Source organism: Corvus cornix, chromosome 1A, assembly GCF_000738735.6.
Source record: "Corvus cornix cornix isolate S_Up_H32 chromosome 1A, ASM73873v5, whole genome shotgun sequence".
Lineage (NCBI taxonomy): Eukaryota > Metazoa > Chordata > Aves > Passeriformes > Corvidae > Corvus > Corvus cornix.
The window spans coordinates 39055337-39077219 of NC_047057.1; the positions used below are offsets into that span (position 1 = coordinate 39055337).

The following is a 21883-nucleotide window of genomic DNA, read 5'->3' on the forward strand; positions in this document are numbered from 1 at the left end:
TTGGAGGAGATTGTTAATCCCAGTGCTTCTCAATAAAGCAGAAGGAAGAAGGTTACTACAGATGTTAAATAAGTGTTCCTTCACTTAAATATTTTGCGACAGTTGTAGAGAATTTGGTAACCTTTCTTTAGCTGATTTGGAACAAGAATCCACAACAAAGAGAATAGAGAGGGTGATAATCTGCAATGTTTTCAGTTATATTTCATGGAATTGGTCAGAAGACAAGGTGGTTTTGTGTGCTAGGGAGTATCAAAGAAACTTTCTTCCTGCCTTGAGCCTACAAACTCATACTCCCTAAATGTAATTTTTGAGTATTAAATGTGCAATTAACAAAATTGCTGAACATGTATGTAGCCATTGTTTTTTTGGCATTATCCTTTCTACAAATTTTTGTGAGATACTTGTTGACTAGATCTATTTTCAAGTACAGATTTTTAAGAAAATATGGTACCTGTATCTATCAAATGAAAGTATGCAATTTCTTAGAATCTCTGTTGTTTGCATTTTTGAAAAATGCTGTTTAAGACCTTTTTGTAATATTTTTCTTCATTAAGATTTCTTGGCTTAACTTATTCTGCTAAGTACTTTCTTGCTGTCTGTGAAGACTGCACTCACTTTGATTAGTGATTTCTTATTTCTATTGCAATCTCAGTTGTTTCTGAACAGAAAATCAACTTCCCTTGAAATACCTCAAGCTTTTGTTCTTCTTTCTGTGCCTAGTTGTGGAAATGGTTTTTGACAACTCAGATGTAAAAATGTAGTTACTCAAGAGTAGAAATGTTTGCAGCACTAAGCTGTGGATTTTCTTCTTACTTAAATTATAACCAGATACGTATTTCCATACTAAGAATACACTGGGCAAAGATCCAGGAAAAGATGTCTTTCTTTGTATAGGGTTTGATAAGCACAGCTGCAATCTCTTGTAAATTTTACTGACTATTAAAAATGTCAGAAGTTTGGGAAAAATGTAAATGTTAACTTTCTCTATTGCCAAGAGTGTTTCCCATGTCAAGTGACATTCCACTCAAAATCTGAGGGTTAAGGAGGATTTTTTTTTCATTCTCATACATTTTCTCATTCCATTTATTTGTTAATGTAACCTTATTTCAGATATATTAGATGGTGATTTTTGCTAATAGGACAGTCATCCAGTTATCAAAGGATGAAAATCTAGTAGTTTTTAATAACTTTTTTCTTTTTTTTAGTATTAGAACACATTGTCATTTGTGAAAAGCTTCACAGTGACTCCTGGAGTAAGACATTTTGTTTTACTTATCAAATTATCATCTCTGTATGAAATCCTATTAGAGACACAGGACACCTACTCATATAGAAATCTTTGAAGGAATGGAATGTTAGGTTTTTATTTTCCTCCTTTTTTTTTTTCTTAAAAGATTACATTAACTTTACAAAGAATAATGACTTTACAATGAATAAAGACTTTTTGAATTCAAGTTAGTTATTTCTGTATCTTATTTTACTTTCTGATAATCATTTCATACCTATGCTAATAGCAGTGTTTTATTAAAGTTACATCTTACAGTCTTTCTAGGCGGGTTTTGACCTGACTAGAGTTCCATTCTGATCCTCTGCTACATTCCACCAGAATTAACTCAGCACCAGCTAATTCCTGTTCCATATCATCTTCTATTATTCCATTTATAACTTCAGCCTTCTGACCAATTTCACAGTGTCACAGTAGGGCATGCTCCCTGCTATAATCTTTTTATATTTCGCTATTCCTGTCCAGGGAGACAGTTTAGTTATGCCCTACTTTGTCCTTCCCAAGGGTACACATAACCATTTGAAAGCAGCTAAGAGATAGAAATACTCCTCCTTAGTTATTTCATATAGCCATTGTCTTTGTTGATGTAATTTATAAGCATATTTCTGTGGAGTATTGGGGTGTTATTATTTTAAGGAACAAAATGAAGAGCCCTACCTCGATGTCACAGTAAAAAGTTAGTTTTTCACCATAAAAGACAAAAAGTTATCCTAGCCTATTTTAAAAACCTAAACTACTTGTATTTAACACAATATTGCATGTTTCAGTTTTACAACGAATGCCATAATTGTATATAGAGAGATATGGCATGTGTATATAATTAATAAAATACTTTTTTCTTTAGGAATAAAATGTCAAAGAGGAGTGTAAATGTAACAGAAACATCACTGGAGTTGACAGACCTAGAATATAACTATGAGTATAGTGCTTACCTAACAGCAAGCACAAGATTTGGAGATGGCAACGTAAAAAGTGATACTATAACATTCAGAACTTCTGAAGGAGGTAAGCTTATATACACTATGAACCTTTATTTTCATTCAGCCTTAAAATTCTGTCAGCCTTATTTAAGTTAATAAAGCCACTGAAGTAGAAGTGACATTTGACTTGTCAAGAAGAGACGTGCTACAAGTATCTGTGGCTCTATAAAATTATGATTGGTATTTATGTTAACTTATACTGAGAAGAAATTAGCATTTCTCTTCAGAACAGGTAAGATCCAAATAATTTCATTCTAAACTTTGAAATAAATTATTTTTGTAATATATTTTACTAGATCCTTACTTTAAGCTGCCGTGACACAACTTCTGATAGGGAAAATACTCCTTAGAGTATCCCTCTTAAATCTGAAATATTTTTAATTCGAAAATGAGCTCTATAAGTGTACATTGATTTGTTTATTCTATTTTAATTATTTTATACTTCCAACATGGAAAGTGACTTTTATATGATCATAGTGTATACTGTGCTTTGAAAGTCATTCAGTTTAAGTACTGTGTCTGGTTTTGCATCAATCATATTGATGTGGTTCCAAAATAGGTGTATGTAGGCATACTTCAGAATCATCCTGCATAGATAAAGCAATTCCCCAACTCACAACCACTGGCAGGATTAGCATCTATTGAAGCCATCCCTCCAAAGTCTGTCTACATCATCAGGTTGTAGGTATTTACAGTCATTGCTATTAAAGCTGTTATGGAAATAAGAATTGACTTTATAGGGACAGACTTTTAGTTACTGGTCCTGGGGTTCCCCCTCCAATTAATATTTTAGTATTTTACACAAACTAGAGCAGCACAAAGCAAGAGAGGTACATAACTTAGAGTGTTCAGTACTCTACTGCATGTTCTGTACAGCAGTTTCTTGGATGCTGAGAAATCTTGATTTAAATTCTCCTAAGCTGACTTAAGGGATTGAATTTAGCTCTCCTACATCACTGTGTTACTGAGAAGAACCATATGCTGCTATTCTTTATAAAACAGGAGGAGAGATTAATTGAAGAAGTCTTACAGGAGTCCTCCTGCACATTTAATAGGCTGAGAAAAGAGGAAAAAAGTGAAATTATCATACTGTCCAAGTTATGTACCTGGTTTACCCACATAGGTTGTGAGACTAAGTTCTGTCTATAATCAGAGAGAGCAAGGCTTTTAATTTAGGTTTTGTAAAACAAGTCCTTTTTTTCCCTACTAACCGTATTTGGAGTATAGAGACCTAACTCTGTCAACTTTCAATGTCTGCCAATTAGATTTTCTATGTGCACAAAGCAGTAAGTACAGGACAAATTCTATAAGAAAACTCTGTCTGTTCACAAATGCAGCTAAATACAAATACAGTTGAAAAAGTGTTTTAAAAATTCATTTTTACATTTACAGTTTTATTTAATTTTTTTTGTGAAGCATTTTCTATACCATAATCAGAAATACATTTAATTTGCCATAGGATACTGTAAGATCTACCATAGTGGATGTTCCTCAGGTACTAAAATGTACAAAACCCTGAGACAGAAAAGCTTTAGGTATGCTAAAACTTAACATTTTTCCAGCACCAAGCGATGCACCGAAAGATGTTACATACAGAAACCTTACTTCCACATCAATAATGTTATTCTGGTCTCCTCCTCAAAAGCCTAATGGAAATATACTGTACTACTCAGTTTATTTCAAAAATAATTCAGGAATATTCATACAGGTAAGCTTATTTATATTCTTTTGTAGAAGTCAATGAAATGTTCTAATAATTACTTAAAGATTAAATCAATTTTATGGTTATCAATAAATTGGTTTTTCATATTTCCTTTATCATGATGTAGTATTTTAGCTCACAAAGGCAGAAGCATATCTTGTAATCATGTTACATTGTGTATCCCACTAAGCATTCATATCATTAATCATTAAAGCCAGTAGATTTTGTGTAATATTCCATTATGCAAAGTTTATATGTACATGTATCTATATAAATATATGCACACGTGCGCTTAATACATATACGCTTAACATATGTAATGGATAGACTCAAGACCCACTACATGCATGGCACATCCTCAAGAGTATTTATTTTAGTCTAATCTAGCAATGAAATTTCTGGTTCTGGTTTTACTTTTTAATACATGTTTGTACAGTATTGAAAATATGAAGGTAATATGAAAGTAGGGAACACATTTTTACTTCATATTTTTCTTACTCTCCGGAGGAAATTACTGTTTACTATACTGAAGCAAAGATATTGATACTCTGATGTTAAAGCTTAAAAGGCAAAATCTTATAAATAATATTTTGGTGATTTATTTTCACATAGGTTTTTTTGCTGTTGCTGCTTTCATCCTTAATTATGCACTACACATCAATTTTATATATAATCTTTCTGTTCTCCTTTCTATGAATATCTTATGGTACAGAAATATAATAAGGGAAATAAGCTTCCTTTACAGGTCTTTTGTCACAAGTTTTACACATAGGGAAGAAAAACAAAAAATATAAATTCATTTAGAAAATTATGTATGGAAAATAACCTTGACTGCATAAATTTATGCTCAAGATATGTCTAAGGTGAAGTATGCATGTGTTTGAGGATAACTAGAAAAAGCGTTCACAAATGTTACAAATATCTGTGAGTGAGTAATTGCTGCCATACTTCAGTGTGTACACTTCTCTGACTTCTGTGAAGGTATGTGGTTGCCTGGCTCTGCATAGTTTCAGGTGCAAGCAGGACTGTGCCATGAGTTCATATTCTGATTAAAATTGAGATTGAAATCAGGGCTACAGTTCAGAATGTAGACTCTGTTTGCACACACTGCTATAACAACAGCATTTTTCTTAACAAATCTCTGGGCAAACCTTTACATCAGTGCGCCTGAACTAGCCCATCCTATGAAGTACATCTCAAGAAATTTTGGAGGAGGACTATGGACTTGGACTATTCCTGCCTTTAGGAAGGTGCAGCTCTGAGATGAATGAGTAAGGTGAAGCTTACTCTGAGAGAGGAAGAGAAAATCCCCCAGGATGTGCCCAGGACTCTGGAAATAAAGGAGGAAGATAGGGAAGATGGAGGACGGTAGCATTGGCCCAGCAAGGCGAGGGTCCAGTTTTATTATCCTGTAATGCAGTCAGGCAGGGAAAGGACAGTGGCACAAGTGGAAGTTAATGCTGCTTTGGCATATTATGAGGTGGATAGCAGGAAAGTGCTGACAGTAGCTCTACTTCTGTGTGTGGAAACTACCATTTTCATCATTTTGACTTTGATTTTTATCTCATCCCTCTGCCGTCTGAAGATAGGTTTCAGCTGCTGTTGCATCTGTCTCTTATTGCCCATGGGATATGAACGTTAATCTCTCAAATCATGATCAAATCTTAATCTGTCTGCTCTCTTTAACTTCTTCTGCCCTTCACATCCTGTCTGCTCACTGCTTAGCATAACAACTACCGTATCTACGCTGCAGTCCTATTCTGTACCTTGGCATGCCTGTGGGTGCAAGACAGATTTCGAACAGGTAAAAAAAGCCAACTCATTTCTGTCAGATATTTTATATTACTCTTTTTACAAGAGAGAAATGCATGTGTAAAAGTCAGCCTGATATGTGACTATTTATATATTTATATGACATATAGAGACAGTTGTAAGCTGCACGAGTATGCATACGTATAGCTTACAACTATCTGTAACTTAGAAGTATAACCATGTAATTGTAGGATCTGTTGCTAAGTTTTGTATTGCACACATTTGGAAAGAAAGAATCCTCAGCTGAAATACTCTGCATCGAGGTAACCATTCTGCTTATGTTTATCCAAACTGTATTTTCAGTTTGAGAAATTATACAGGAGAATTTGAAAAGTAGGTATCTTTTCACGTTTCACATTTTCATGTTGTAGGCAGCCATTCTCTATCAGTCTTTCCTCTGTTTCTTTGTCAGGACATAATTCCAGAGGTCCAAGTCTTAAAGAATATCTTCTAGATGCCTGAAAATCCACCCTTGCTGAAGATTATCAAGCAAGTTAACATCTCCCAGTGCTTTCATAATCTGAAATAGATTAAGAAGTCATACTAAAACTGGTGCTATTCTGTTGTCTCAATTTCTCAGTTCTCACACACTCTCAAACTTCTCAGGCATATTAAAACCAAATTATATAAACTACTGACTATTAATATGTTAAAACTAGGAAGTTAATATCTGCAGAGTGTTTTATTTAGGATATAAAAAAGACCTGAGATAAAAGATACAGTTTACTCCTTTACATGATGCAGAAACTTGAGTTTTCCTTCACAAAGGGAAAATTTATGTACCTTCATAAGTCAGAAAAATAATATATAGTTTCTTTGCTTTACTGGTCTACATGAAAAATAACACTGCAGCTGTCCAGTCAGAAGGCCTGGGATGCTCAGACGTAAGGTACAGAACCAGAATAGCAGAAGGAAATATTTAGTGATGGAGATTAGATTTAAGGATTTTGGTAGATGAGTGGGCTGTTTCTATGGGGATGCTGACAGTTGTAAAAGAAAATGTGTCAGAGAGGGAGGAATGACTGGTAGCCAGCTAGAAGAAACCATTACCTGCATTAGGCTAGGTTCCAGTTCAGCTTTATCTTTCATATTCTGCTGTCATAGGTCTAGGGAGTATGCTACTTCTTGGTATATATATCCTGTCCCAGTGCTGTAAAGATATGACAGGTATGCTGACAAAGAGTACTTCCTTCACAGATGACATGACACTGTACCTTTTCTTCACATCACTTCTCTGTGACACTACTGGGCTCCTACAATTCAAGCTTTCATTGTTTGCAGTAGCAGCTTTGCAAGTTTTGCTCCATGATGCCTTGCCTGGTGCTTGAAGCAATCATACTGCCCACATTTTCAGTCTTATCAAGGAAATAAGTCAAAGACTTTATGGAAGTAATTGTCTCATGGCTAAATATCAACCTATGGAAAATATCATTGATTTGAATAAACTCTTCTATTCAATCTCTATATATTTGTGTTTTGATTAGCAAGAAAGTGGGAAAGGTGCTAATTACAAATATAAATTTATGATTCAATAAAGTTCCCCAGTGTAGCAATTTCAGTACAGATGAAAAGTGTCCCGCTCTGACAAACCAGACAGGGGAACCAGGAGCAAAGTACTGAAAAAAAGCCTATGATCCTTCTAGCAACTGAACATCAGACCCCAAATCATCCAACCTCTACCTCAAGCCAATTGAAGTGAATATGACTGGATACAGTTCAGAGTGAAATTCAACTTGGTCTACCCTTGGGATGCAGACAAGGGATGCAAACAATGTGCTATATTACTTAACAACCAAACATTTTGTTTCACCAATATGACCAAAGTAGGGATAAAAAGGGGAACTTCCCTAAAATAAACTGCAAGTTTTTAAAAAGCTGGTCTCAGAATGGCAGAGCACACAGAAAGGAAATAACTTCACTTAGGTTTTTACTGGAACAGTGACTATTACGGTCCTTGAAGGATGGTTTGGATTAGCCCTCACAGTGTCACCACTCACCTGATTGCCAGAGTCAAGTGTGTGATCCTCCAACTTGAAACAAGAATGCAACACAATGAACCTAAAGAAGAAAACAGAACAGGGGAAAAAGGTTAAAAGTGAAGAAGAGCATCACCATATTTCCATATACAGCTAATTACAGCTTTATGCCCCTGGAAATATCTGCCGCTTCCTGAGGTGAAGAAGATACTAGTTTCTGCTGACACTTTCATGGCTTGAGTGTATTGCTTACACTTAGCTGCTTTTAATAATCTGATACTTTGCTATGTCAAAACTTCTTTCATGTATGGATGAAGAAAGGGACAGAAGGAAGAATTTCTTCAGCTGTAGCCAAAGATCCTAAGCTGTTTCCTTTCATCTGCAGCCACAGTTAATTGTAAAACTTCCTATAGTGTTCTATCCCCAGGGTACAATTAGTACAAGTTTCATCTCTTCTCAGTTTGTACCCACACAGTTCTTCCTGCTCATTGTTACTCTTAATTATGTGTTCCTTTTTTTCCCTAATATGTTGTCATGTCAGTAGTTTGAGATAATCTCCACTCCTTGGGCTCCTCAAAGTAAAGGAACTACCTCTCAAAATAGTGTTTGTTGACCCACCAAAACCCCGTTAATAATATTGACGTTGGTTCACTGAGTCTTTAACTGCCAGACAGCTGGCTGAATTGTAAAGGTATGCTTTTTAAACTAAGAGTTGAATTTTCAGCTGTTCATACCAATAAACTCCTGTTAAATCTAGGATCAAAACTTGATGTGGTAGCCTTGCCATTTTTACCTTGAATACTCAGGTTGTTATTTAAGGGCTTATTAAAAAAAGTCTCATTATTAGATGTTATAAATTACTAATCATTGCTAACAGTAATAATAATAATAACAATAACAAAAAGAGGGCATTAGAATGCTTCTTCTGGGCCAGATGATGTATTCTGTCATACTCTGCTTAAGTATTAGAAAGTTTAATTAAATACCTGAGAATTGGATCCACTGTTTCCTGTATCTTAACCTACCAAATGTAACACAAAGTTCTTTCCAGCCTTTTTCAGTTAGGTATGAAGCTAGTGTGAAATCCAAACTAATTTTAGAAGAAAGTAATATATTTAGGTGGAATTTTTTGTATTTTGACTGATGTTGGCTTAACTTAATCTTTTGGGCAAAACTAACAGTGTGCTTATATTCAGTTAATAGGAGTGGATATAAAAATTTGTACTCACAATTTGTGCAGCTTCTGTTCTGCATTCAAAAAAAAGGCTTAAATTTTCATTGCCAAACAAACTGTTTACTTATTTATGTTATGTAAGTACTATTGACTGCAAGGAAAACTAGGTCTCAGGTACAGGTATAAAAATCTCAGGGAAATGGCTGAGAGTGTCACCTATTGTTTTCTGAAAAAATAAAAATATTTTGCCCATAAAAAATATTGCTGATGTGTTGCATTAAATATATAAATTGATATGTTTTGGTGACAGATACCAAGATTGTGTACTGAACTATCAGTTTGTACAGTACTGATTCAGCTGTGATAGGGCACGTAACAGTGACTTCTTCAGTAGGAACTTTCCTCATGGGAAATACAATCCATTTTTCAGTATGCAGTTTTAGCATGTCTGTGCTTATATGTGGTATTTCTAAATTTTAACACCCAAATATTTCTGTTGCCTTTCTCCTGCTTTAGTAAGTTTGCTCTCACAGCCTCACTTTTTCAGAAAAGCATTTACTTGAAAGCTAACTTGGTTTTTAAAGAAGTGGAGGATGTGGATTAGATCTAACACCAAAAATAGGAGGCTGGCCAAATAGCTGGAATTCATCAGGGGCTTAGGAAAAATAAATCTCACCCTGAAAATGTTTCTATGTAGAAAAATTAGGACTTCTTTGGTCCTGAGAAGTGCTGTCCATGCCATCTGCTCAATGGAGCAACGTGGCTGTCAGAGAGGAATGCTACTGGCTCTTTGAATCAGCAGCGAAGATTTGACCTAATGCTTGATCTGAATATGCCTATGGGCTAAATAACTTCTCAACAATTTTCAAATCATGAAACAAACTGTGTTGGATCCTCTAAGTCAGGTTCCTGTAAAGCAGTGGATGATTCAACACATTTGCTTATGTGGTATAGCTGAACTTACATAAATAATATGCTTTATAGTTTTTCTTTTCATCTTCCAAAGTTGTTGATCCTAAACAGGAATAGCCTCCTTAGAGGTGCTGATCTGAAGCACTGACCTATTGCTGTAGTCACAGTATTAGTGACATTTTCTTACACAGTTCAAAAGAAAGTGGGTCTAGGTTCTGCTGCTATCCTTTCATTAGCAAGTAACTGAAGAAAGGAAAAAAATTCTGTTGATGCCTTTGTTTTAACATGGTCCACTCACTATAGACATTTCCTTAGAGATAATGGCACGTTGTTATTGGGAGGGACAACTAACAAAAGGAAATGTTTATCAAGTGATGCAGTGAGATCTCTGCCACTGAAAGTTTTAAGTTCAAAATCTACTCTCATAAAAATAGATTAGAGAGAGAAGACCTTTGTTTTGATTAATAATGATCAGCCAAGGCATGCGTGATTCAGGAAATCTATGAGCAATTAGTAGATGTTGCTTTTTTTTTTGTAATTTTCTGGATGAAATATGGATAAACACACTGCATTATAACAGTTTTAATCTCTGAACTGGCATTCAACAATTACAAACAACAGGAGAAGACAATTATGTACTCTGTAGTATTACAAGCAGTAAAAATAGACATCATACAATCGAGTATTTCAGAAAAAAATCAGTACTCATTAGGAGTCAAAGTACAGGTTTATGTCTTCTGAATGCTATGGTGAATCATGTCTGCTGCTGGTGCTGGTGGTGATGGCTAAATGGGGAACTAGAAAGAGAAATCAGTGATTAAAAACATTTTAAGTGGTAACGTTTTCTTTTTTTTTTTTCCGTTTAGAATTTCACAAGTCATGGTAATGACAGCAACGTCAGTGTGTCTCCATTTGTAGTGCTGGATGACTTGGCAAAATACAGCCATTATATTTTATGGTTAACTGCAAGCACAGCATTTGGAGATGGAAACAAAACCAGTGAAAAAATAGATGTGTACACAGATCAGGATAGTAAGTTAATAACTTTTTTAGTGCTCATTGTATATCAGTGCTTATATTTATTAAATATTCTCTAACTTAAAAATTATTTTACTGTTATGATGGCAAAGTCAAAAACATATCATTGAGTGGTTTTGAATGCTGCAATATTTATCTTTGCCAGGAGGGCATTTTGATCTAAGTCTTTGAAATACTAACATAGCTCAAAAGCCTCTGTGTATACAAGCAATAAAATTATTGTCTTAAGATGTCATTAAAACTCTTTTCTTAAACAAATTTAACAGAGATGATTATTCATATATGCCTTCAACTATTTTTCTTTTGATATTGAAACAAAAATCATTTTTAAAAGTTGTAAAAAATATGACAACTGACATTTTCAGACTAATTATATTTTGAACAGTTATTTCTGGCTTGGGTTTGGATGTTTTATTACTGTAATCCATGCATTTAATTTTTTGCTTATTATCTCTCATAGTCCCAGAAGGTTTTGTTGAAAATCTGGTCTATCAAAACATTTCCTCATCTTCTGTAAATGTAAGCTGGCTTCCACCATCCCAGCCAAATGGCTTAGTCTTCTTTCATGTTTCTCTAAGTTTAATGCAACTGGGAACCAGTAAGACATTATCTTTCCTTACTTACAACATGAGCATAATTTTTGATGATCTGGAGAAATATACTGATTACATTCTGAAAATCACACCAGCCACTGATAAAGGATCTTCTGAACGGCATGCTCTAAGTCTTCATATAAGAACTGATGAAGATGGTAAGATTTTTTATTAATTCCTAAGGAAATGTATAAAAAAACCCCAAATAACTTTCTAAAAGAAAAAAAAATGTGTTTTTCTTGTGTCACTTAAAGTTTTTTTGTTATACAGTGACACAAACAGCTGCTACACATTTCTGCTTTGACACCATGAAATGGAATTTTTCATTCTAACTCATATTTTTCTGAGATTATCCTTGTTTTTCTCTTTATTGTTTCTTCATATAGTCCCAGAATCTGCACCTGTAATCAAAACATTTTCAAATCTCTCAACTACCTCAGTTATGCTTTCATGGGACCCTCCTATTAAGCCAAATGGTATTATAAAACGTTATGATTTAAACCTATATGGGCCAGAAAGGAATAACTCATTCTCTACCACCAATAATTTTATCATCTTGGAAGACCTTCTGCCATTCACATTGTACAGCATTTATGCAGCTGCAAGAACAATAAAAGGACCCGGTCCATCCGCTGTGCTTCAGTTCTACACAGATGAGTCAGGTGAGAAAATTCAGTTGTAACCAACTTCAAAATATCAGCCTTATGTTACTGCATCCATCTTAGATCTGAGCATCAGACCTGTTGAAATGAAGAATTAATTTTCCATTGGTCTGTGGGTGAAGAGCTTTCAGAAGGAAACACTGCAAGACAAGTGTTTCTGAGTGCTCCTCCTCCTGCCACACTGTGCAAGAGGAGGTCACATTCTGCATAGGATTACAAAAATAACTCCATGAAGAAATATCTTTTGCCTTTGGAATGTGTTATTGTTTCCAAAATGTCAGGGATTTTGAAGCAAGCAACAGTACCTTTCTCTTCATGTGCTCATGCAATTGAAAAATGATAAAACATGTAAATATTTCTGACACACTGACACAGTTTTCCTTTACATTAACCTCCTCTCCGCTGCATGGTAAATGACATATCTTTTAAATATATGAGTTGGGTTCCATATATGGTGTAGAAAGCAAAGTATACCTCATTCCAGTTATATATGTAATATGGCTTTTGTTAAATGTCTTAGTTCTGACAATAGGGATGTTTAAGTGATTAATAGTTTTGTTAGATCTCTAAGAAGATCCCTTGCTGACTAAACATGTATTCTGGATTAATGGAATTTGTTTCATGTCAAAGAAGAAGAAGAAAGATTGAAATAACAATGACGTACTGTTAGCTTGAGTTTAGATACAAATGTAAACAAAAGTACCTATGTTCTCTGCATGTGCAAAGTGTTTTGTTTTGTCTGGATTATTTGTGATTTGGAACTCAATAACATTTCTCTTTTCCAGTGCCATTATCTCCACCCCAGAACTTGACCATTATCAACTACACCGCAGATTCTGTGTGGCTAAAATGGGATCCAAGTCCCCAGTCAAATGGTGTTATTATGAGATATAATTTTAAGATTTATCAGAACAACACTGAAAAACTATTTTTTTGGGTACGTTTTTAATTGAGTGTATAATTTTTTAAAATATTTTTTCATGCTTTAGGAAAAATGATATGGCAAATATTTTAAATATCATGCTCCTAGAATTATGAAGTTCCTATAAATTCCTATTTGCTAAGACAGTTTAATTCCCTTCCCACCATACCTGTAATTCAACTTTTCAAATTAAACAGAAAAAAATTGTTTGATGTTAACTTGCTTTGAGCTTCTGATGTTTCACTAATGGTGAGATTTATTAATCTTAATTTGTATTTTAGTGTAAGCTTGATGTTAGAAAATGACAGTAGTTACTTGCCTTGTGGCTACCTTTGTTTAGCTATTTAATATCTATGGACTTTCAAGATTCAAAACGACAGTAATTCCTAGTCATCTTATAAAATAGTAAAACTGTTCAGAGGTCTTCACTTAAAAAAAAATGCAGAATAAGAATAACTGAGTAAATTGTAACTGAAATAGCTGCTATATAAATGTTCAGGTTCAAACATGCCTTGCATAAACAGGTCCAAGGAATTGAGTGGTAGGTTTTAGCTTTTTTTTAATAAAAAAAGTCTTCATCAATCTATGTATCTAGTTAAGGTAAAGAAATTAGAAGCTATCTCTTCCACTGCAGAGGTGTAGTAAGGAAGTAGAAGGTAAGAGGGATTGATGTGAAGCTGGAAAGGGTTTTCAGTATTTGACTGAAAGCTACTCAGAGTGGAAGAGGCAAAACTATGGCTGTAAATCCTCTGTTCATTTCAGTAGGTTCAAGGTGAAGCCCGCAAAGTTTCTAGAGATTAATTGTGTACTAATAATTTTTTCTTCCTTAAGAACATTTCAGGTTCAAACCATGAGGCAAACCTTGTTGGGTTAGAACCATACAGCCCCTATTTTATCAGTGTCTCTGCATTTACCAAGCTTGGGAATGGCAATCAGTTCAGCAATGCTGTCCAATTTACAACGATGGAATCAGGTTAGATGTGACTTTTTCTAAGCTGAAGTTCTGTTTAAATATATTTATTTTCCTTGTATGGCTGAACAAAAGTCTTCCTCATCTCTCCAAAGAAAACACAACCTAACACTATCTCACTGTCTCTTGCCTGTGTAGCACCAATCCACATTCCTGTTGTAGACTGGGTTTGAAGTTTGATTTCGGAAGTGTAGAATTAAAAATGTCCTCATCTGAAATGAGAGGCTTATATGGCTACTATAAATCTTTTAATAGCAACACAGATAAAGGGAGGAAAATTAGATAGGTATCAGTCTTTGCAGATCAAAGCAGTAATTCATATCCCTATGAAAATAACTGAAACATTAGCAGTATCAAAAGCAGCTGGACAAAAGATTGGCAAACGAACTGGAAATTGTATTAGACAAATAGAAATTTTTTACTTTTTTTTTTTTTTTATAATTTATTTTAGGATGGAAGCTAGCCACTAAAAGTGAAATACCTAACTTTCACTAAAGAGAGCCTGTGGGTTTGTGAAACAGGCCATCATGCAAAACTGTAGCTCCTTTGCCAGGTCAGAGCAACCCCCAGGCTCTGTAAGGGTTGTCAGTGCCAGGGGACTAGCATGGGTTAGGGGGCTCCCAGGTTCCTTTACACCATTAGCAAAGGGAGCAGACAAAATATCAAAAGATCCCATATAATGACTACAGGTTTGCTAAGATCATGCTTCCAGTGAGAGGTTCTTTCCAGAACTGGTAAAGCAGAGGTTCTCGGAAAAAGTTATGCTGTTTATTGTACCCAAGAGTTACAACACCATCAGAAATCTGGACCATCACTAAGCTGGTTCAGTTTGGCTATTGGACCCGTGCTGCTGAAGGTGGTCCTACTCAAGAACCATGGTCATCTGTCAGTTGTTTCATTTCATCACTGACATTCCATACTTGTGGTACTTTTTTCAGTTCTCTTTAACCAATTGTTCATAAGTAATTGCTCTATTTTCAACATGATTATTATATTTTCTACCTTCATTAATTTTTTATGAGCATTTAAAAACTTTCTTCTGCTGGAACCAGCAAATAGATGGGGAACAGTAAGATAAAATGATGCATATGAAAGCTCTGAAACCTGCCCAGTGACTTATGTACAGAGAAGTGCGATATAGTGCCTGAAAGAAATAAATACGGAAACAGATAAATAAGGAATTTCTGCTGTTGATGCGGTTGCTATGTATATGGAATAGGTATATGGAGTATGTATATTATGTATGTTATAAACACTGTGCTTAAAAAATTATGGTGAAAATACAAGCAAAAGTTTTGTCGGGAAAACAAAACTGAAGCACACAGCTAGGAAAAAGCCAGATAGATGGCCTCTTCTGTCTCAAGGACTAACATTGGTCACATTTATAGTAGTTGGAAATGAACAATCTAATGAGGATGAAGACATATTTTTGTTCCTTTAATGTGTTTCTTTTATTAATTTGTCTGAAACTGTAGTGTTTGACTCTTGCTATGAACATAGGGTTTGCTTCTCTAGTGATATTGTTCTGTGACTACAATTTTAATTGTGTATGCATGTTAATCTTTGGTGCATGTGCATCTTTTAAGTGCCAGATGCTGTACAGAACTTCCATTGTATTGCAACGAGTTGGCAATCAATCCTATTGCAGTGGGACCCTCCTGCTTCAGCCAACGGTGTAATTACACATTACATCATAACTGTTGAAGGAAATTCTACAAATTTTTCATCTTATGATACACTGCATACTTTTAGAAATCTGATTTCCAATATTACTTATGAAATTAAAATAAAAGCTGCAACATCTGCTGGTGATGGTGAAGAACAGATATGCAATGCCAGCACCCTTCCAGAAAAAGGTAACTAAAATTATTCAAGTTAATTTTTTTATTTAATTTAAATGATGACTATGAAACAAGCAGGCATAAAAAGCCTGCTTCAATACAGGCAGTTAAATCATTCTGTTGTTTAAATTTCTTGCTAATAGCGAATGAATAGAAACAGGGCTTCCTCTTTGTCCTGTTTTAGAACCTGCCTAGTGATGAGAATAAATTGCCATTTTAAAAAACACAGAGAGAACACATTTTTCTGTGTGAGTTTGAATAGTTATTTTATTGATTTATGATCAACTATTATTTTTTTTTCTTATAGTATCTGCCTTATTCCTAGTGTATTTAGGATATTGGAGACTGTAAGTCTGAAAATATTTTTGGGAGTGAATTTTTGTTGGTTTTTTTACTAGCTGACAGTGGTGTGAATTCATTGATAATAAAGCTGTTCAGAATTCAGGAAATTGAGAAGAATTTAACTTCTACAAGCAGACTTTCTCATAACTTTTGATGGATAAGATTTTTTTAAACAATAAAGAAAATTGTGAGCTAAATCCAAAGAGAAATGTAGACAGGTTTTCTGGCATTGAAGTGAAAAATTTTTACCCAAAATCTGTCTTCCTTTCTCTCTCCACACACACACTTCACACTTCACCTAATCTTGGCTGTGTTTTCACTTGACATATGAAACATGGAGATGATATTCTGTGCAAAATACACTGTTAATTCTGTGTGAACAGCTATGTACCTACCTTCTAAACTGAAAGTGGAGAGGAGTTCAAATATCAATCCAGGAAGCCAAGGCCTGTTTCAGGCCTTTTCTTCAGTCAGGGATGATTTCTACTCTTGGGACTATTTATTGGGGTTTTTTTCTTCTTTGGTTATAGTTTAATATAAAAATTAAAAAATTATTTTCAGCAAGAAAGATTCAGAAAAGATTTTACTTTTCTGCTAAATTACAGGAGCAATTACTGCATTTAGCTCCTTTTTTGGTGCTTTCTTAAGTGATATCAAATTATGCAATGGAGTTGAGGAGGTCTCTGTTTCAGAACAGCTGGATAATTAGGAAACACAGGGGTGGGATAAAGGACCACAACTTTACCCCTCGAGACTTAGAAACCAAACCTAGCTTTTGCAATACTTTATTACTAAGTTATTCAATAACTTAAAAGATGAGTTGCAGCACCCATTCCCATATATACTTTAACCGAAAGAGTGAGTTTTCTCAGATCTGTCAAATAATAAACACAAGAATCTGTGTCAGCAACAAGGTTTTGGTTCAGGAGGACAAGTGGCGGGGAGCAGCTCTGCTGTGCAGACTTGAGTCAGACATTGAACTTGGAGGAGATCAGACTTAGCCCTACTCTTAGAATTCTTGTTTCTAGTTTCCTGAGTAGCATGCACGTCCATTGGATCCCTCCTGTCTACAAAGCCTCGGTGCCCCATTATGAGCTTTGATTTCCACAATTCTTAAAATTAGACTTATGGATGTGCATGTCTGAATGAATCTAGACCATGTCTGTGCTGTCAGCTGAACTACTGCTGCTCTGGTTCCAGATCAAATGGATGAGCTCCAAATGAGGACAAGCAGGGTGTCCACTTGCTGGCAGATTTTGGCCAACATTGTGAAAATAGCCAGGGTTGTACTTTGATGATTGCCCCTCTTCATGATGTAGTCTATCCCACTAAAGCCTGGCCATGTCTCTTATTTGAACTATGATGTGGCATATTCCTACGCATTTCTGATGAAAATTTCCTAATTGGCTTCCTCATCAACTGCTTGCCTAGAAATGCTGCCAGTTTGTGATCCCTCCTGGTCCCTTTCTGTCCAGAACCTTGGTAATTTAAGACTTCTGCCTGGGTCATCTTGTTTGCTCAGAAACTTATGCTCATCAGTAGGGCTCAAAATCCAGTTTTGAAAAGATAAAGGCATTGTTTAAGTGTTAGACATGAGCATACATAACATTTTACAGTGTTGGCTGGAAATAATGTAGTGAGCTTAGCTGCTGTGCTTGATGTGGATGTGTGTGCTCCTGCATTTCCGGACACTTTTCAAATGCAGTCAGAACTCTCAAAGCTTTCTTTTACACCCTGGCTGCTGAACAGCCAACCCTCAGATCTAGAGCAAGACTGAACCTGGGGATGGAGTTCAGACTGGGAGATAGTTGTATAGGTGGGATGTTACCCTCTGGTAACAGAGAAGAGCAGGAGGCTTCCCAGGTGCTTCACATCTTGGAAGATGGGGGAAAGTCTTCCCGTAGTGTTAAAGAAGCCTGACACCTGAGAAAGTTAATTGTTGGGATTTCTGAGAAATTTGGGGTTATCTTTTAAGTAGTCCTTGAGGAAAGACTGAGAAAGCTGTAGATTAAGCCTGGGCTTGAGGGGGAGACTAGTAGTGTCTCGTGGTCCATGTTATAAAGAGTTGTAGCAGGGAAAATAACCAAACCAGTCTTTATTTTGTAGCAACATTTGTTTCATGTGTCTTATCACTGGGAGTTTTCCTAAGTGAAGGATTTATAGTACAACACATGTACTTTTTGCCATATACACTGCACAGTCCCTTTCTTGCTTTGTTGTTGCTTAGTCATAATTACAACCAACTAGTTATTACTAGGACATTTCCTTAGCTGTGTGTTTGCATGAATTGTTTTGTAGTGACTGGATACTAGGAACCGGAGATTCATGGATGGGAATGGAAACAGTTTAATAGCTGTTGTCAGCTTCTTATTTATGGTGGTCTAAGATTAGTCACAGAATATGTAGCCAGAACTGAGTCACTGACAATGCATTTATTTCTGACATAAAGTGAAATCGAATTTGGCTCAGTGTCTCACTGCATAGCATTTGACCTTTAAATTCTTGGCAAGATTATTTGTCTTTTTTTGAGGTAAATTTTTTCATATCTGGGTACAATTAAACATGAATCACGAAGCTTAAATTTATGAGGAGATTAGTAGTGTTTTGTGTCTAATCTAGCTCCACTGTCACGGTAAACCACTTCTGCTTTTATAACATACTGCCAGGCTGCAGTATGTTATAAAAGCCATCAGCTTTGTAGTGGTAGTATTAGTTTGTGATTAAATACATTATAAAAGATATGAAAGACAATATAGTATACATACACATGCATAAGTGAGTTAGGATTTTATGACTGAATAGTTATCCTTGGATTATTTTCAAGATAATTCACATACTAAAATGAAATTTCATTAAGGTTGAGTGAATTTTTAGAAGTGCGAGAGAGCCATAAAATAGTAGGAAACTTCTCTAAAAGGCACACTAAAGCTGTGAATATTCAGCTAACTCACAAATCTGGGAAGAGTGTAACAGTCATTTAGTTTACAATAAAAATAGAACAATTAAAAAGCTGCTTGCTTTTTAATTGCATAAATAGAAAGAAAACTGCTTCTGTTTTAAATTTTTTTAATTTAGATTTTTCTTTATAGACTTTTCATTGTTTTCTGAGGATATTATTCATATTGATTGTATTAAGGCACACAGAGTAATTCCCCCACTTCTCCCCCTTACTGCTAGTCATACTTAATACTATACCTGAACACAACCTTAGAAGAGGTTGAGGCCCCCATTGTACTCTGGTGACAGTCCTTACCATTTGTTTTCTGCTAAATAGAGATTCATTCATATCTTACATTTAAAAGAAATATGGCTAGAAATTTGTCCAAGAAGCATTTTAAAACTTAATCTGGGCTTCATTTTCCTGGCCATTACTAACTTGTAGCTGTACATAGAAGTATGCCTTGTGAATAAAGTAGTGCCTGAGGGAATTGGTGATGGGAAGGTTTCTCTGGTCTTTTGGTGTGGAGGTGACAAATTAACATCATCTTTTGTTGCATGTGCACAAAATGGCTTTACTCTCTGCACAAGGAACACTTTAAAGATTCTGGATTTGTATCTCCAGTATGGAGGTTCCCTTTGGAAAATGTGGGCTTTTTAAATCAAGACCTTCGAGAAGCATAAAATACCACAAGAGTTTAAAGCCTCCTTCATATCCAAGGAAATGCTATTTCCTTCACCATAAATCTTTTTCTCAGAATCTGGCAGTTCATGACAGGTCAGAGTTGGAGTTACATGATTTTCCTCATTAAGTAGTGAAGAAAACAACAGATGACCGTGATGTACTGGAAGAATATTTAAACCCGAAGCCTCAAGTGGCTCTTAGGGCTGCAAGGAAGATGTGCAGTGCAGTGTGTTGGCCTGGTTATCCTGAGAAATCAGCCTGCTGCAGGGCCACTGTATTGGAAATGGCAGAGCTTTGGTGTCCCCTGTCATTAATACACGTAAGAGCTGTGTGTTTCACATGTTCAGTCCATGACGCAAGTTCACATTTCCAAATCGTATTAAAGTAAAATCATTCAAAAATTGTAGAGTGAATCAGGAATAAGAATCCTTCAAATGCTTCTTTCCAAGATAAGTGGTTTTTTTCCTAGATGTAATTTTCTCTATGTAATGTGGATTTTTTACATTTTCTGATTAGTTGTTTGGTCCAAATTTAAGTTAATGGCTCTGATGTTGATAGCAAATCCTCACTAGAAAAATGCAGTGATAAGTTGGTTGATTTCATTGGCCAATGAAATTGTATTGGTATTATTTTTATAAGGAGGTTGAGAAAAATAGATTATTAATATAGTATAGGATAAAGGAATTTTTTTCTTTTTTGTAGGGACTGCGTCAACTCTGCATTGATCTATAAGAAATGGTACTGACATATATGTACAAAGCTGACATGGATAGCACTTACAGGTCAAACATAATGTATACTGAAAAGCAGAGAGTGTTTTAGTTTAATGGAAAGCTGAACATTTAAGACTTGAGTACGGACAGCTTTTCAGTACTTCTCTTTTTAGCTTAAAGGAGTGCATTTCTCTCTAGATTTGCAGGATTTGATTCCTCAGTACTTAGATCCCACAGTTGGAGACTGAGTTTTCATATGTGGTAAGGACTGAGAAACATGGTCCAGAGAGGCTCTTTTAAGATGTGTTCTCAACTGTGCAATTTCCTTTAAAGCATGTCCGATAATGTCAGTCCCAAGTCATGGGAAAAATAGTCTACAGTTTTTTATATTTTTATGTTAGCAAAATAATTTGGGTCCTATTTATGATGTACCTTTTCATACTGAGCAGGACTTTATATCATAATGGGTACCCCTGCAGTTAGCTGTCTATACTAGATTAATATTTAGTATGATCAGGGTTATCATCTTAACCCATGGAACTCATTTGTGTAACTAAGCTTTCAAAATTTAATAGAGATAATCAATACAGAATATTTATTTCCTTTTCACTTATTCTATTTTCTGAAGACTTTTTTTGGTGTGTGCCCACTGCTGTCAGTTCTACTTTGTTCTTCACTTTCCTCCTATTGATGCTCTTAATACCACCCAACAGATTTCTAGGCTGCCGCAGTTCTTTTAATCCTAACTCCAGCTACAAGCAGCTGTTCTGTAGGCAGACTTTTTTTTATTAACTTCGTTAGGAACTATGCCATATCATATTACTGTCTTCTGTTCACGGCCCGTGCAGCTGTAGTTGTTGCTTTCCACAAAAGTCTTCACAGAAAGCCATAACCTCGTTTTTCCCAGTAGATTTGTGTGTGTCCTTTGCTGCCCTTAGGTTATCTTTGCATTGTGAATAAGGTTTTTTCTACTAAATGTTTTTGTTAGTTTAAACCAGTTCCACTGGCCAATTTCAACTTGATATGAGTCTTTGCACTGTGCTAGTGCTTTTTCTACTAAGAATTTCCTTCCATTTAGGTTCTCAAATAAAAACTTGATCTCAGAGCACTCCACCAGCTTTGATTAGCATTGCAGCCAGACAAGCATAGGGTCAAGATCTGCCAAAGTAACTTGTATTTAGGTGTTTAACCTTCTGTCAACTTCAGCGAGAGTTCAGGCATGTAAATAGGTTTTAGGAGCTTAAAATCGCATGTGGATCTGACTTCAGTTATTTTTCATTGAAATTTAGGCATCTTATGAACCATAGTAGATGAACCTGAAAATACCTTGTTCCTCTTC

The 21883-nt window shown here is 35.3% G+C and overlaps 1 protein-coding gene across 1 annotated transcript in view; it reads left to right on the top strand.

Annotated features, from left to right (window-relative positions):
- Positions 1-21883, top strand: part of PTPRQ (protein tyrosine phosphatase receptor type Q) — a 100075-nt gene that overhangs the window by 26209 nt on the left and 51983 nt on the right. Inside the window, exons 18-25 of the mRNA XM_039571080.1 lie at positions 2130-2290; positions 3828-3973; positions 10708-10873; positions 11340-11630; positions 11859-12134; positions 12920-13071; positions 13888-14029; positions 15613-15882. Coding sequence (XP_039427014.1) covers positions 2130-2290; positions 3828-3973; positions 10708-10873; positions 11340-11630; positions 11859-12134; positions 12920-13071; positions 13888-14029; positions 15613-15882 — 1604 coding nt within the window. The remainder of the gene's footprint in view (positions 1-2129; positions 2291-3827; positions 3974-10707; positions 10874-11339; positions 11631-11858; positions 12135-12919; positions 13072-13887; positions 14030-15612; positions 15883-21883) is intronic.